Source organism: Salvelinus fontinalis, chromosome 34 (genome assembly GCF_029448725.1).
Source record: "Salvelinus fontinalis isolate EN_2023a chromosome 34, ASM2944872v1, whole genome shotgun sequence".
Lineage (NCBI taxonomy): Eukaryota > Metazoa > Chordata > Actinopteri > Salmoniformes > Salmonidae > Salvelinus > Salvelinus fontinalis.
This window is the reverse complement of record NC_074698.1, coordinates 302,113-319,002: the sequence shown is the minus strand read 5'-3', so window position 1 is coordinate 319,002 and position 16,890 is coordinate 302,113. Positions and strand designations below refer to the sequence as shown.

Here is a 16,890-nt window from a genome sequence, read left to right as displayed (position 1 = left end):
TTAGAGCAAGGTATGAAAACATCACTATGTGTCTGATAAATGTCTATGCCCCAGTGGTGGCAGTTGAGAGGGTATGTTTTTTAGAGACATTATCAAATACCATTGAGAAATGTAACAATGAAGATTATTTATTTATTGCTGGGGATTTTAACTGCACAGTCAGTGATTTAGATAGAAATCACCAAGAACCTCATATAGCCTCAAGGACCTTTTTAAAACGCCTCATTGTAACACATGAATTGTGTGATATTTGGCGGAGTCAAAATGGAGGCACAAGGCAGTACACCTGGGCGCATGTGAGAGAGAACATCATCTCTATGGCAAGGTTAGATAGGTTTTATTGTTTTGAGCATCAATCTCAGGTCTGTAAATCAAGTGTGATAACCCCAGTGGGATTTTCTGATCATTGTTTAATAACAGAGGTGGTGTTCATTAATGATGTAAAACCCAAAAGCGCATACTGGCATTTTAATATAACTTTATTGAGTGATGCTCACTTCAGGAAATGTTTTTGTTTTTTCTGGGAGAGGTGGAGGTCTCAAAAGGACAGTTTTGTATCCATTCAACAGTGGTGGGATATAGGGAAAATACAGATTCAACAATTTTGTAATCAATACACGAGGAATGTCACCAAGGATATCATCAGATCAATGAAAGCCCTAGAGTTTGAAATAGTGGAACTCATGACGTTGGTTGAGACCACAGGAGATCGAGGCCATACGCAGGCACTCAAGAAAAAAAAAGTTGAATTGGCAGACCTGCTGGGTATCAGAGCACAGGGGGCATTGGTGAGAAGTAAGTTTCAGGGAATATCTGAAATGGATGCCTCATCCAAATTTTTCTTTGGTTTAGAGAAAAAGAATGGACAAAGAAAAATTATTCATTGTCTCAAATCAGCTGTTGGACAAGAGCTCACTAGCCCTAGTGAAATTAGAAAGAGGGCAGTAGAGTTCTATGCTGAGCTCTACAAGTGTGAGTACAAAGAGGATAAAACAGTGACACAGCAGTTCCTTGATGGGCTCCCAAAGGTGGATGCAGAAGCTCAGGTTGAGCTTGAGAAACCATTGTCTTTGCAGGAGTTATACTCTGCATTAAAAGGCATGGAAAATGGAAGGGCACCAGGCTTTGATGGGCTTCCCGTTGACTTTTTTAAGTCTTTTTGGACTATGTTGGGAGAAGATTGGCTGGCAGTAGTTAGTGATAGTTTAACCGGAGGGTTACTACCATTAAGCTGCAGAAGGGCTGTCCTCACCCTACTGCCCAAAAAGGGAGACCCTAGGGAGGTGAAAAACTGGAGGCCGGTGGCTTTATTGTGCACTGATTATAAGATCCTGTCCAAGGCTTTGTCCAACAGGCTGAGGGAGGTGATGGGGCAAATCATACATACGGACCAGTCCTACTGTGTTCCTGGCAGGCAGATAGGGGATAACATTTCTCTGATTCGTGACTTTTTGGACATCTCTAGGGCTATTGGGTTGGATGCAGGTCTAATTTCAATTGATCAGGAAAAGGCATTTGACCGAGTTGAACATCAATATTTATGGCATACGCTTGAGGCGTTTGGGTTCAGCTCTGGTTTTATTGACATGATAAAGGTGATATATGGTGACATTGAAAGTGTATTGAAAGTTAACGGTGGTTTGAGTGCTCCTTTTAAAGTGTGTAGAGGTATTAGGCAGGGATGTTCTTTATCAGGGATGCTGTATGCCATTGCTATAGAGCCACTACTAAATAGCATTAGAAGTCGCATTGAAGGGGTGTACCTTTCCAAGGATATTCCTCCTATTCGTCTTTCAGCCTATGCTGATGATGTAGTTGTTTTAGTGAAAAATCAAGCGGAGGTGGATAGTTTGAGTCTAATGGTTGATCGGTTTAGGGGAATATCCTCGGCAAAAGTAAATTGGGAAAAGAGTTGTGCTTTACAGATTGGAGAATGGTCTGGAGGGATCATGGCTTTGCCAGGGGGATTGGAATGGTGTAAGGGAGGGTTTAAGTATCTTGGAGTGTACTTAGGAGATGAGGGGATTATGGAAAGAAATTGGATTGGGGTGGTTGAAATGGTGGAAGGGAGGATGAGGAGATGGCGTTGGTTGTTATCTCGAATGTCATATAGGGGGCGAACTATTATAGTTAACAATGTGATTGCCTCTGCATTATGGCATCGGTTGGCAGTTTTAGAACCACCATCTGGTCTTCTGGCTAAGATACAGGCAATTATGGTGGATTTTTTTTGGGATAAATATCACTGGGTTCCACAAAGTGTTTTGTATTTGTCAAAAGAGGAGGGGGGACAAGGTCTGGTACATCTTGCTAGTAGGGCTGCTGCTTTCCGTTTTCAGTTTATTCAAAGGTTGCTTTATGGACAGGAAAATGTGGTGTGGAGGGGGGTAGCAGGCCTTGTGTTACAGAGGGTTGGAGGATTAGGTTTAAAGAAGGCTTTATTTCTGGTTGATAGTAGCCAGATTTCTAGGGAGGGAGTACCTCCGTTTTACAGAGGTCTTCTCAGAGTGTGGAGCATAATGAAGGTGTCCAGACGAACTTCAGCGGAGTCAGTGCATTGGCTGTTGGAGGAACCTCTGGTGTTTGGGGCAAGACTGGATTGTACAACTGCAGCTGTTCCACATTTCTCCAAGATTCTGGTGAAGGGAAAAATAATCACCTTAAGACAGTTAATGGCAATGGCTGGGCCCGACTTAATGGATGGAAGACGGTTGGCTGAACATTTGGGGGTGAGGTCGGAAAGGATTGTTGGACAAATGCTGGGAAGCTGCAGGAAAGCTCTGTCTGCGGAAGAGTGGGGAATGCTTAATAGCCACAAGAAGAAGGAACAAGATGAAGACGTCTCATTTCCAAGATTAGGGATTACACCAAATATCACAGAGTCAGAGAGAAAGGGTATATTGTTGGATTTGAGAGGGTTGGAGGAGGTGGGTTTGGATGAGGTGAATGGGAAGGATTTGTATAGGGGGTGTGTTAAGGTGTTAAACAAAGAGAAATTGAAAAATAGAAAAGACACTCCATGGAGGGTAAAATTGGGAATTGATGACAAGGTAAAGCCAGCATGGAGAGCACTGTACAAACCACCGTTACAAAAGGGTACTGGTGATATGCAATGGAGGGTGTTACATGGCATTATTGCAGTTAATGCTTTTGTATCTGTCATTAATTCAGATGTTAGAGATGGATGTCCTTTTTGTAATATAAGAGAAACCATTTTTCACTGTTTTATGGAGTGTGAGAGGATAAAACCTTTATTGGAAATACTGGAATCATTGTTTAGAGCTGTAGGTGAGATTTTTAATAACAATGTTTTTATTTTGGGGTTTCAATATAGTAAGCAACAGAAAAGAAAATGTCAAATGTTAAATTTTATTTTGGGACAAGCTAAGATGTCAATTTTTTTGAGTAGGAAACATAAAATAGACACGGGATATGAGAAGGATATAAGATGTGTTTTTAAAGGATTAGTGAAAGCAAGAATAAAAGTGGATTTTGAGTTCTTCTCAGCTGTAAAAGATCTCCCATTGTTTGAGGAGAAGTGGGCATATGAAGGAGCGCTTTGTTTTGTAGAGGAGGGGAAATTATTTTTTGTTGAGGAAATAAGTTGAATGTATATGTTCTTTTGTATTTTTATTTATTTTGTGTAGGAATTACATTTATTGTTTCATTTCTGAAAAGGCAGTGTGTCATTATTTATGTTAACAATTGAGTAGAAAATAAAGGTTTTATAAAAACTCAAACTCTCTCTCTCTCTCTCTCTCTCTCTCTCTCTCTCTCTCTCTCTCTCTCTCGATACCATCACTGTGCATCTCTTTAAGGGTTTCATAATGCATGTCAATGTTGTGTGTTTGTGCCTGCTTGCATGGTCCATGTGTGCGTCTGTCCCTCCACCTGTCCATGTATGTGTGCATACTGTTACACAGGTCCATATATAAGTCACCTTAGCTTCCCTTTAGCGTCAAATGAACAGGAAACAGTGCAGCCAGTCTGATCAGACTGGTGGTTATTGATCCTGTTGTGGTTCTCAGTATATCTGTGGTCAAGGATAAAGACTATATGTCAGCAGAATACAGCCTGGTATTGAGAAGGAGACAGAACTGACAGACTGGTGAAGGAATGACACCCAAAGGATATGAGCCGTTTACCCTTAGTCAATACAATACTAGAGCCCTAATGCTTTGCTCCTGAGGGGTGTCGTGTATATGTGTGACCTATGGGTGACCTATGGGGTGTGTTCCTTTCATGGTGTTCCTTTCATGGTCAGAGAGAGAGAGCATGTAGAGAGAGGAGAGGAGAGGAGAGGAGAGGAGAGGAGAGTTATTTCTCCTCTCAGACAGATTAATAGTCAGTCTGCTCTCATATAGAGGAAACAGGACACACATATAAAATGGAAATGACTAGTTCCCCATCAACTGATGGTAATCATTTAAAGTCTGGTTTGGTATTTGTACAAAATACTAAATCACCTGCCCGGGTACTCAGATTGCAGAAGTGTGTGAATGGCATGTTTAAGAACTCTGGTGGTGAAGAATATGATGCTCCAAGAGTTGGGTTTGTGGCGGACCGGAGTCTGTTCAAGTGAGTAAATGAGCCCTACACACTTCTGCCCCCCCTACTCTGTCTTCCTGCTTCTGCTAGTATCCTGTGATAAAAATAGTCCAAATACATGAGGACTTTGGAATTGGGTAAGTGTCATGAGAATGTTGTTCTCAATGTTCATAAACTGAACTTCAATTAAACTACTCGGTCTGTTACTAAGAATTTGTAAGGTTCTTATTAAAATGAAACAGACAGAGGCCAGTCTACCATAGTCAGCATGTTTATTTACGAGAGCTCTGCCCATCCTTACATGTACATTGGTTTATATACCTCTCATTTCGTCATAACTGTCCCTCCTCCTCTAAGACAATCACAATATAGTTCACAAGTCTTCTCCTTCTCATATATTGCCTGCCACCTGTTATGCAATCTACTACAGCCCCAGGTTTCTCCCCTCCCTGGGTGGGGACAGAATGTCCTGTAAGGAACACAGTAGTACAGCTTGTCTGTCAATAGCTCCTCTTATCATTTGTTTCACACTTGCACCCTGCTTACATACTAAAAACGAACAAGAAGTCCTTGTTCTAATTCTGACTAAAACTACACACATCGGATTTAGATTTATGATTCTAATAAATTTCATACAATCATACAGTGACAGGGTAGAATTCTGTTAGTTAAAGTTCTACGTTAAATGTATACATCATTTAGTGATTATTCATAAAAATCATAACAGTAAGTGTGTGTGTGGCGTGTTAATGTGTGTGTGTGTGTGTGCATACATCTTTGTGTGCTTACGTGTGTGTGTGTGATCACACATGCATGTTTATAACACACTCTTTCTCTCTCTCTTCCCCCTCCCAGTTCGTCAGGTCTGACCCTGCCCGCCCCTTACTACCAGCCGGAGGAGGATGACGAGCGCCCCTTCATCTGCTCTCTGGCCCAGGATAACGGGATCATGTCGTGTGGTGACGTCCCGGCCCGGAGGGAGGGGGGAAGGACCTGCTGTCTGGACAGGGAGGATGCCTACCACCGCCAGTCCCTGGGGCTCATCCCTGAACCACTAGTCAACAGTTCAGCCAGTGCAGTGGGTCTCTGTATCAACTGGAACCAGTACTATACTAGATGCCATACTGGACATAATAATCCACACAAGGGGGCGATCAACTTCGATAACATCGTATACGCCTGGATTGTTATCTTCCAGGTAAGAGAGGAGGGGAGAGGGGAGGGGAGGGGAGTGGATGGGGGAGAGGGGAGGTGAGGGGGGGGGGGAGAGGTGAGAGGGGGGGGGGAGGGGAGTGGATGGGGAGAGGGGAGTGGATGGGGAGGGGATGGAGGGGATGGGAGAGGAGGGGAGGGGGGAGGGGGGGGAGAGGTGAGAGGGGGGGGGGAGAGGGGAGGGGGGGAGAGGGGAGTGGATGGGGAGAGGGGAGTGGATGGGGATGGGGAGGGGATGGAGGGGATGGGAGAGGAGGGGAGGGGGGAGGGAAGGGAAAGGGTTGAGGGTGTGGGGAGGGGAGAGGATGGGGGAGAGGGGAGGGGGGGGGGGGGGGTAAAGGGGAGTGGATGGGGAGAGGGGAGTGGATGGGGGAGAGGGGAGGTGATGGGGAGATTTGGGTGGTGGGGAGGAGGGGAAAGGAGGAGGGGGGGGAGGTGGGGAGGGGACACACACAATAATGCATGCACACCTACAAGCGTACACACACACACACACACACACACACACACACACACACACACACACACACACACACACACACACACACACACACACACACACACAAACCCTCAGCTGGTTGTGTATCTGTCTCCAGGTGATAACTCTGGAAGGCTGGGTAGAGATCATGTACTATGTAATGGATGCTCTCTCTCCCTCTAGGTGATAACCCTGGAAGGCTGGGTAGAGATCATGTACTATGTAATGGATGCTCTCTCTCCCTCTAGGTGATAACCCTGGAAGGCTGGGTAGAGATCATGTACTATGTAATGGATGCTCTCTCTCCCTCTAGGTGATAACCCTGGAAGGCTGGGTAGAGATCATGTACTATGTAATGGATGCTCTCTCTCTCCCTCCAGGTGATAACTCTGGAAGGCTGGGTAGAGATCATGTACTATGTAATGGATGCTCTCTCTCCCTCTAGGTGATAACTCTGGAAGGCTGGGTAGAGATCATGTACTATGTAATGGATGCTCTCTCTCTCCCTCTAGGTGATAACTCTGGAAGGCTGGGTAGAGATCATGTACTATGTAATGGATGCTCTCTCTCTCCCTCTAGGTGATAACCCTGGAAGGCTGGGTAGAGATCATGTACTATGTAATGGATGCTCTCTCTCCCCTCTAGGTGATCACTCTGGAAGGCTGGGTAGAGATCATGTACTATGTAATGGATGCTCTCTCTCTCCCCTCTAGGTGATCACTCTGGAAGGCTGGGTAGAGATCATATACTATGTAATGGATGCTCTCTCTCCCTCTAGGTGATCACTCTGGAAGGCTGGGTAGAGATCATGTGCTATGTAATGGATGCTCTCTCTCCCTCTAGGTGATCACTCTGGAAGGCTGGGTAGAGATCATGTGCTATGTAATGGATGCTCTTTCTCCCTCTAGGTGATCACTCTGGAAGGCTGGGTAGAGATCATATACTATGTAATGGATGCTCTCTCTCTCCCTCTAGGTGATAACCCTGGAAGGCTGGGTAGAGATCATGTACTATGTAATGGATGCTCTCTCTCTCCCTCTAGGTGATAACTCTGGAAGGCTGAGTAGAGATCATGTACTATGTAATGGATGCTCTCTCTCTCCCCTCTAGGTGATCACTCTGGAAGGCTGGGTAGAGATCATATACTATGTAATGGATGCTCTCTCTCCCTCTAGGTGATAACTCTGGAAGGCTGGGTAGAGATCATGTACTATGTAATGGATGTTCTCTCTCTCCCTCTAGGTGATAACCCTGGAAGGCTGGGTAGAGATCATGTACTATGTAATGGATGCTCTCTCTCTCCCTCTAGGTGATAACCCTGGAAGGCTGGGTAGAGATCATGTACTATGTAATGGATGCTCTCTCTCCCTCTAGGTGATAACTCTGGAAGGCTGGGTAGAGATCATGTACTATGTAATGGATGCTCTCTCTCTCCCTCTAGGTGATAACCCTGGAAGGCTGGGTAGAGATCATGTACTATGTAATGGATGCTCTCTCTCCCTCTAGGTGATAACTCTGGAAGGCTGGGTAGAGATCATGTACTATGTAATGGATGCTCACTCCTTCTACAACTTCATCTACTTCATCTTCCTCATCATCGTAAGTACACTACACACACACACACACACACACACACACACACACACACACACACACACACACACACACACACACACACACACACCAACGTGACGCTATCACAGCAAATCTGTACTGTGTTTTGTCAATCAGTTTGAAACTGGGCTTCCACCACAAAACAACGCCCTGTTAGGTTTGCAAAATTCTGATGACAGGAAGCAGGAAATTAGGCTAACCTATAGGAAATGTGGGAAAGTTACCAGAATGTTGCAACCCTACACCCTATGTGTTAAGAGATTGATTGAGATAGTTTGCTTTGCTTTTATTCATACGCAAAACTGTCCTTCAGTGTATATGGGCAACTGAAACATGAGGAGGTAGTGTGATACACTCTTTCCACTCTGGCTTTGTAAGTGATTCCTCTTTCCCTCCGAGGTCTCATCTCCTGGTCCTCCTAATGCTCCTATGGGGCTCGTTTCTGACTGGCAGATTTATGTGTTAATAGACTTGTAAAATCAGACTATAAGATACACGGTTTCCAGAATCAATGGCCGGGTAGACAGTAAAGTTAATTTATCTGAGGCTTAATCTCTGTAATGGATGTGAGAGCAAAGAGGGGGCTGAAAGTTTGGCCCCGCCTCCTGTTCCTTCTTACTTTATTGGCAGCCATGTTTTATGAAGAAACACTGGTGAATACGCCTGAAAATGGAGAAACACTGGTGAATACGCCTGAGGATGGAGAAACACTGGTGAATACGTATGAAGATGGAGAAACACTGGTGAATACGCCTGAAGATGGAGAAACACTGGTAAATACGCCTGAAGATGGAGAAACACTGGTGAATACGCCTGAAGATGGAGAAACACTGGTGAATACGCCTGAAGATGGAGAAACACTGGCGAGTACACCTGAAGATGGAGAAACACTGGTGAATACGCCTGAAGATGGAGAAACACTGGTGAATACGCCTGAAGATGGAGAAACACTGGTGAATACGCCTGAAGATGGAGAAACACTGGCGAATACGCCTGAAGATGGAGAAACACTGGTGAATACGCCTGAAGATGGAGAAACACTGGTGAATACGCCTGAAGATGGAGAAACACTGGCGAGTACACCTGAAGATGGAGAAACACAGGACCGTTTTAGAATATCCCGGGGAGGGAGGAGGGAGATTAGGGAGAGAGAAGGGAGAAGAGAGAGGAGGAGGGAGAGAGATGGGGAGGAGGAGGAGAGGAGAAGGAGGTGGGGGAGAGGAGAAGGAGGTGGGGAGGAGGGAGAAAGAGGGAGGAGGAGGCAGAGGAGGGAGAGAGAGGGAGGAGGAGGCAGAGGAGGGAGAGAGATGGGGAGGAGGTAGAGAGGAGGGAGAGAGAAGGAGGAGTGATGGGGAGAAGGAGGGAGAGACATGGGGAGGAGGATGAGAGAGAGAGATGGGGAGGAGGAGGGAGAGAGAAAGAAGAAGAGGAGGGAGAGAGATGGGGAGGAGGAGGAGTGATGGGAGAAGGAGGGAGAGACATGGGGAGGAGGGTGAGAGAGCGAGATGGGGAGGAGGAGGGAGAGAGAAAGAAGAAGAGGAGGGAGAGAGATGGGGAGGAGGAGGAGTGATGGGGAGGAGGAGGGAGAGACATGGGGAGGAGGGTGAGAGAGCGAGATGGGGAGGAGGAGGGAGAGAGAAAGAAGAACAGGAGGGAGAGAGATGGGGAGGAGGAGGGGGAGAGATGGAGAGGAGGAGAGAGAGATGGAGGAGGAGGAGATACAGTATAAAGAGAGAGAATGGATATAAGATAAAACAGAAAGAGGAGTATGAGAAGAGAGGAGTGAGAGGAAGAAAGGGATATGAAGGAGAAGTGTGCAACTATAGAGGAGTGAGACATGAAAAGGGAAAGATGAGAAGAGAGGGATGAAAGAAAGAGGAGATAAGATAAGAGGAGAAGAGAAGAGAGGGTGTCTAGCCTGCATACTTTAGAGAGAAACAGGTTGAGATGTCTCGGTCTCTGCAGGCGTCAGGTTGCTCTGTGGCACCCGGCGGCCATTTTAATCTGCGCCTTGCGGCGTGCCGTCTGACTGGCAATAGGTCTTAATCCGGTTTGGGTCACAGCAAGTGACCGAATTAGCATTAGCGTTTAATTAGGGACGATCAGAGCGGTGGGCTCCCGTCGCGAGTGTGTGACACATATGCAGTGTACACACACGTCTACCCACACACACATACTTGTGATGCAGATCCTAACAGAGAGACATGCTGTCCCCAAGGGGATGCCATGTCATCATGTGTTCATATCCCAGCATGCATTGCCAGACGGCCCTCTGAGGACTCAGAGGAAGTGACTGCTGTGAATTATGGGTAATTATTTTAAGGTAAGGAGACGAGATCATATACGGTGTTCAAATTCTCAAATAAGCTTGTGAGGGAAACATAACTGTGATTCATAATCAATACTATACAGTTAGACTAGGGGCTCCCGAGTGGCGCAGCGGTCTAAGGCACTGCATCTCAGTGCTAGAGGTGTCACTGCAGTCCCTGGTTTGAGTCCAGGCTGTATCACAACCGGCTGTGATTGGGAGTCCCATAGGGCGGAGCACAATTCGCCCAGCATCGTCATGGGTTAGGCTTTGGCCAGGGTAGGCCGTCATTGTAAATAAGAATTTGTTCTTAACTGACTTGCCTAGTTAAATTTAAAAAGACTGTTATTGGTTAGCTTTTTGAGAGGACAGTCATAAACCTGTTGGACTCATGCTTTTATCTTTACGACCACAGAGCAGCTCCTCTCCAGACCCTCCCCTCTATCAACACATTCACATTATTACCATGCAGAGACCCTTCAATGTCATCACCACTAACAGGAGCAGGGGATCTTTTATAGTCTCTTGAGTTTCTGTTCAATTCAATCAAACCAGCATTGCAGTAGCTCGTTTTGAATGGTTAAATACAATCATGAAATGGTTCGGGTTTCTGTAAAACTTATTACTGCAAAGAGGTAGACTCCGTTCACAGGTACAGTTGAAGTCAGAAGTTTACAAACACTTAGGTTGGAGTCATTAGAACTCGTTTTTCAACCACTCCACAAATTTCTTGTTAACAAACTATAGTTTTGGCAAGTCGGTTAAGACATTGTCATGACGTTGGCCTAGGGGTAGGTTTATGACAGTCATAAATACCTCTTTCCCCCCTTTTCCCTCTCCCTACTATAACTGATGTGACATAAGAAAACCCCTTGGTTAACATAGAGATTCTGGGAACATCAGAAGTGGGGGGAAATGAACTATATTCTGGTAATCCGACCAACTGAACATATGCGGTGGTACTTAAGGTATATTATGTCAGTTCGGTTGCCCTCTGACACATTCTCATCAATGATAGAAGGACATAAACTCTACTGTGGAAAGTCTAAACGTCAGAGGTATCGGATTCACATGGAATTGTTGTTTAATTCAAATGTTTGAATATGAAATTATTTGTGAAGAGATTAAATGTAATTTTAGATTCCAAATGAGATATTTGGATTTTCATAAATGTGGGCTTCTGCTCAACTAGGGGCCCGCCCCTGTGAAGAGACATGGGTTATAAACTTTTCAGACACACCCCTCTCCCTCCACTATAAAAGCCATTGACAAAAATATAACTTCCTGTTCCGGGTACATTTAGGATGACGATCCCATGTCAGAATGGTTCAGATAATAACTACAGAACTAAGCCAACATCAGCATGGACTTTGGTTGCAAATGGTATGAACTTTGAACTCGTATTCACTACAGAAGTGATACCTCCTAGCCGTTGAGTTAGCAACAGCTGCTACAAACGCATGTTAAGAAGGACAGTTAGAGTATCCCGTCTACTACACATCGACGCTACTCCAACGGATCCAGTGACCACCGGAGACATTCTTCAAAGGACAGAGGACTCGGTTTGGCAAGACGGCCTTCCATCTACCACCAACCTACTGAAGCGCAGCTCAGAGTAAATATTTATTGCATTTTCCTTTTTCAAATGGGCGGTAATTTAGAATGCATAAGATACTGTATTTACGATAGCACAGCTTCGGCCCTGTCCCAGTCTCCCGCCCTTTCACTAAAACTCAGCCCCTTTTCTTTGTGTAACAAGCTGTCATATCTATTCCGCCCGCTAGGGACGTTTTTCTTTATGACGGCACTTTGTAATCAAGTTATGATTTAATTGTGTATGTGTGTTTCTGTGTGATTAGTTGGGTATTCAGTAAATAAATAATTAAACCCAATTTTGTATTGCTGATTCAACTTGTTAGCCAGGATTCTTGCAGATAACCAAGGATTTACCACTTTCAGATGAGACTGAATAAAATGACGATTAATGTGACTGCTATGGATGTAAAATATTACTAAATCTTTAAGAGTTTATTCGGAAGATAACAGCTCTATAAATATTATTTTGTGGTGTCCCTCTCTAGTTAATTAATATTTACATGATTAGTTCAATCAGGTAATATTAATTACGCAGAAATTATTTTATAGAATAGCATGTCATAGCAATTAATCTGGCATAGTCAAAGACACGACAACATCTACTTTGTGAATGACGCAAGTCATTTTTCCAACAATTGTTTACAGAGAGATTATTTCATTTATAATTCACTGTACCACAATTCCAGTGGGTCAGAAGTTTACATACACTAAATTGACTGTGCCTTTAAACAGCTTGGAAAATTCCAGAAAATTATGTCATGGCTTTAGAAGCTTCTGATAAGCTAATGGACATAATTTGAGTCAATTGGAGGTGTACCTGTGGATGTATTTCAAGGCCTACCTTCAAACTCAGTGCCTCTTTGCTTGACATCATAGGAAAATCAAAAGGAATCAGCCAAGACCTCAGGAAAAACAATTGTAGACCTCCACAAGTCTGGTTCATTCTTCGTAGAAATGTCCAAACGCCTGAAGGTACCACGTTTATCTGTACAAACAATAATACGCAAGTATAAACACCATGGGTCCACACAGCCGTCATACCGCTCAGGAAGGAGATGCGTTCTGTCTCCTAGAGATGAACATACTTTGGTGCAAAAAGTGCAAATCAATCCCAGAACAACAGCAAAGGACCTTGCGAAGATGCTGGAGGAAACAGGTACAAAAGTATCTATATCCACCGTAAAACAAGTCCTACATCGACATAACCTGAAAGGCCGCTCAGCAAGGAAGAAGCCACTGCTCCAAAACCGCCATAAAAAAGCCAGACTACGGTTTGCAACTGCACATGGGGACAAAGATCGTACTTTTTGGAGAAATGTTCTCAGGTCTGATGAAACAAAAATAGAACTGTTTGGCCATAATGACCATCGTTATGTTTGGAGGAAAAAGGGGGAGGCTTGCAAGCCGAAGAACACCATCCCAACCGTGAAGAACGGGGGTGGCAGCATCATGTTGTGGGGGTGATTTGCAGCAGGAAGGACTGGTGCACTTCACCAAATAGATGGCATCATGAGGCGGGAAAATTGTGTGGCTATATTGAAGCAACATCTCAAGACATCAGTCAGGAAGTTAAGGCTTGGTCGCAAATGTGTCTTCCAAATGGACAATGACCCCAAGCATACTTCCAAAGTTGTGGCAAAATGGCTTAAGGACAACAAAGTCAAGGCATTGGAGTGGCCATCTCCGAGCCCTGACTTCAATCTTATAGAAGATTTGTGGGCAGAACTGAAAAAGTATGTGCGAGCAATGAGGCCTACAAACTTGACTCAGTTACACCAGCTCTGTCAGGAGGAATGGGCCAACATTCACCCAACTTATTGTGGGAAGCTTGTGGAAGGCTACCCGAAATGTTTGACCCAAGTTAAACAATTTAAAGGCAATGCTACCAAATACTAAATGAGAGTATGTAAACTTCTGACCCACTGGGAATGTGATGAAAGAAATAAAAGCTGAAATAAATCATTCTCTCTACTATTATTCTGACATTTCACATTTTTAAAATAAAGTGGTGATCCTAACTGACCTAAGACAGGGAATTTTTACTAGGATTAAATGTCAGGAATTGTGAAACACTGAGTTTAAATGTATTTGGTTCAGGTGTATGTTCCAACTTCAACTGTATATGCTTCCTGTTGATCAGAATAAGATGTGTCTGTGTGTGTGGGCAGGAGTTTCGAAACACAATACGTAAACAAATATATTGTGAGTTGGATTGAATGCCAGGCAGAATTTCACTGTAGCGTTAAATAGGCCTAATCATACTAAGATGATTGCGTCATGGTGGTGTGTGAATACATAAGCGCTCACTTGGTTGGCAAGTCTAAAACAGAGGCTGGCATTGGCAGTACGCATTCTGATTGTCAGCATCCTTCGAGACCTGGAGACAGGTGTCGAATCACAGCATAGTCCCGTCTGTCTGGGGATAATGCAGCAACTCGCTTGGCTTTAACCTGTGTGGGCGTGTTTGAACTTCTTCTGTATCTTCCTGCCAAGTTCTCATCTTCCTCTATCAGCTCCAATCGCAGTCATGTTAACCTGTTGCTCGGCAACTGACTGGTGACTGGCGGGTTTTTCCCATAGTCACAGATCTAGGATCAGCTTACCCTCCCAAAAGCTTGAATGTAACATTAGGGAGAAAGAAGTACAACTGACCATAGATCACTGTCTAGGAACAATGTATCCTACTGTTGAGTGGCCCCTGTGTGAAGACTCCTTAGGCACGGTGGGAGTGGCCCCTGTGTGAAGACTCCTTAGGCACGGTGGGAGTGGAGCCTGTGTGAAGACTCCTTAGGCACGGTGGGAGTGGCCCCTGTGTGAAGACTCCTTAGGCACGGTGGGAGTGGCCCCTGTGTGAAGACTCCTTAGGCACGGTGGGAGTGGAGCCTGTGTGAAGACTCCTTAGGCACGGTGGGAGTGGAGCCTGTGTGAAGACTCCTTAGGCACGGTGGGAGTGGAGCCTGTGTGAAGACTCCTTAGGCACGGTGGGAGTGGAGCCTGTGGGCTGCTGTGTTGTTCTAGGTTAGAGCCATCCAGATCTTGATTCTAATGATGAAGGAATGATTGTCTAATGTGTTAGAGATATTCTGGTTGTCATTTGTTAGTATAATGTGTTACTCCTCTGGCCATCACTAAAATAAAGTCCTGCTCTATGTATTTGCCCTCCTACTCTCTTCCACCTCCTCTTTGGCTCTGGCCTCTCTACTCTCCGTCTATTACCATCCTCCTCTTTCCCTCAGTCTGCAGTAGAGGTAAACCTAATGAAGTACCTCAATATATGTCTGGAGTCCTGGGGTCCCGCTGATTGTTATTCACTCATCTCAAAGCCACCTTGGTTCTTTTCTTATTTTCTCCATCTTTCCAGCAGTCTCTCTCTCTCTCTCTCTCTCTCTCTCTCTCTCTCTCTCTCTCTCTCTCTCTCTCTCTCTCTCTCTCTCTCTCTCTCTCTCTCTCTCTCTCTCTCTCTCTCTCTCTCTCTCTCTCTCTCTCTCTCTCTCTCTCTCTCTCTCTCTCTCTCTCTCTCTCTCTCTCTTTGTCTCTCTCTCTCTCTGTCTCTCTCTTGCTCTCTCTTGCTCTCTCTCTGTCTCTCTCTCTCTCGCTCTCGCTCTCTCTCTCTCTCTCTCTCTCTCTCTCTCGCGATCTCTCGCGATCTCTCTCGCTTTCTCTCTCGCTTTCTCTCTCGCTTTCTCTCTCTCTCTCTTGCTCTCTCTCTCTCTTGCGCGATCTCTCTTACTCTCTCTCTCTTGCTCTCTCGCGATCTCTTTCTCTCTTTCTCTTTCTCTCTCTTTCTCTCTCTCGCTCTCTCGCGATCTCTCTCACTCTATCTCTCTTGCTCTCTCTCTCGCTCTCGATCTCTCTCTCGTTCTCGCTCTCTCTCTCTGTCTCTCAATTCAATTCAATTCAAAGGGCTTTACTAGCATGGAAAACATATCTTTACATGGCCAAAGCAAATGAAATAGATAATAAACAAATTAACACTAAACATTACACTTACAAACGTTTCAAAAGAATAGAGACATTTTAAATGTCATATTATGTATATATACAGTGTTGTAACGATGTACAAATAGTTAAAGTACAAAAGGGAAAATAAATAAACATAAATATGGGTTGTATTTACAGTGGTGTTTGTTCTTCACTGGTTGCCCTTTTCTTGTGGCAACAGGTCACATATCTTGCTGCTGTGATGCACACTGTGGTATTTCACCCAATAGATATAGGAGTTTATCAAAATTGGATTTGTTTGTGAATTATTTGTGTAATCTGAGGGAAATATGTGCCTGATATGGTCCTACTTTTGGCATGAGGTTAGGAAGTGCAGCTCAGTTTCCACCTCATTTTGTGGGCAGTCTGCACATAGCCTGTCTTTTGAGAGCCAGGTCTGTCTTCTCTCTCTCTTTTTTCCTTTCTTTCTCCCCCTCTCTCTCTCTCTCTTTCTCCCCCTCTCTCTCTCTCCCCCTCTCTCTCTCTCCCCCTCTCCCTCTCTCTCTCCTCCTCTCTCTCCTTCCCTATATATTAAGGGCTGGTATTAAGTGGAGGTATAAATCAAAGGTGGTCAGATGATCCTATCAGTGAGCACTACTGTAATGAACTTAAAGACTCTGAAGTTTGACCTCCAATCTTACTGCAGTCAAACAGATAGTTGACATTCTACTGTACTTCTAGGAAGGCTAAGATAAGTTGGCATTGATTTTGTCTGCTACCTGTTTCAAGGTGATGTGTCAGTGAAAGAAAGACGAGAGATGCATTGAAATACATGAAACCTTAAAGATCAGTGACACCGAGAAGGGGAGGGTCTCAGTGTGTGTGNTGCGCGCGCGATTAGTGATTCTGATCAGCAGGCTACTTTGATCCTAATCACCAGGAAGTCCAATATCACTGATTCACATTATTACTGCGTTATGCACACACACACACACACACACGCACACACACACACAGAGACCTGTCTGGAGGTGAATCAGAGGCCCCACACACCAGCAGACCAGCCCTGAACTAGGATCACAGATGGAGCCTTCCCCTCCCCTTCTCTCTACATATCTCTGTCCTCTCTACTCCCTTCTCCCCTTCTCTCTACATATCTCGGTCCTCTCTACTCCCTTCTCTCTACATATCGCTGTCCTCTCTACTCCCTTCT

General features: G+C 44.7%; 1 protein-coding gene across 1 annotated transcript in view; it reads left to right on the top strand.

The window, feature by feature from the left end:
* LOC129832809 (voltage-dependent T-type calcium channel subunit alpha-1I-like) overlaps positions 1 to 16,890 on the top strand; it is a 288,049-nt gene that overhangs the window by 176,857 nt on the left and 94,302 nt on the right. Inside the window, exons 7-8 of the mRNA XM_055896813.1 lie at positions 5,404 to 5,746; positions 7,745 to 7,837. Coding sequence (XP_055752788.1) covers positions 5,404 to 5,746; positions 7,745 to 7,837 — 436 coding nt within the window. The remainder of the gene's footprint in view (positions 1 to 5,403; positions 5,747 to 7,744; positions 7,838 to 16,890) is intronic.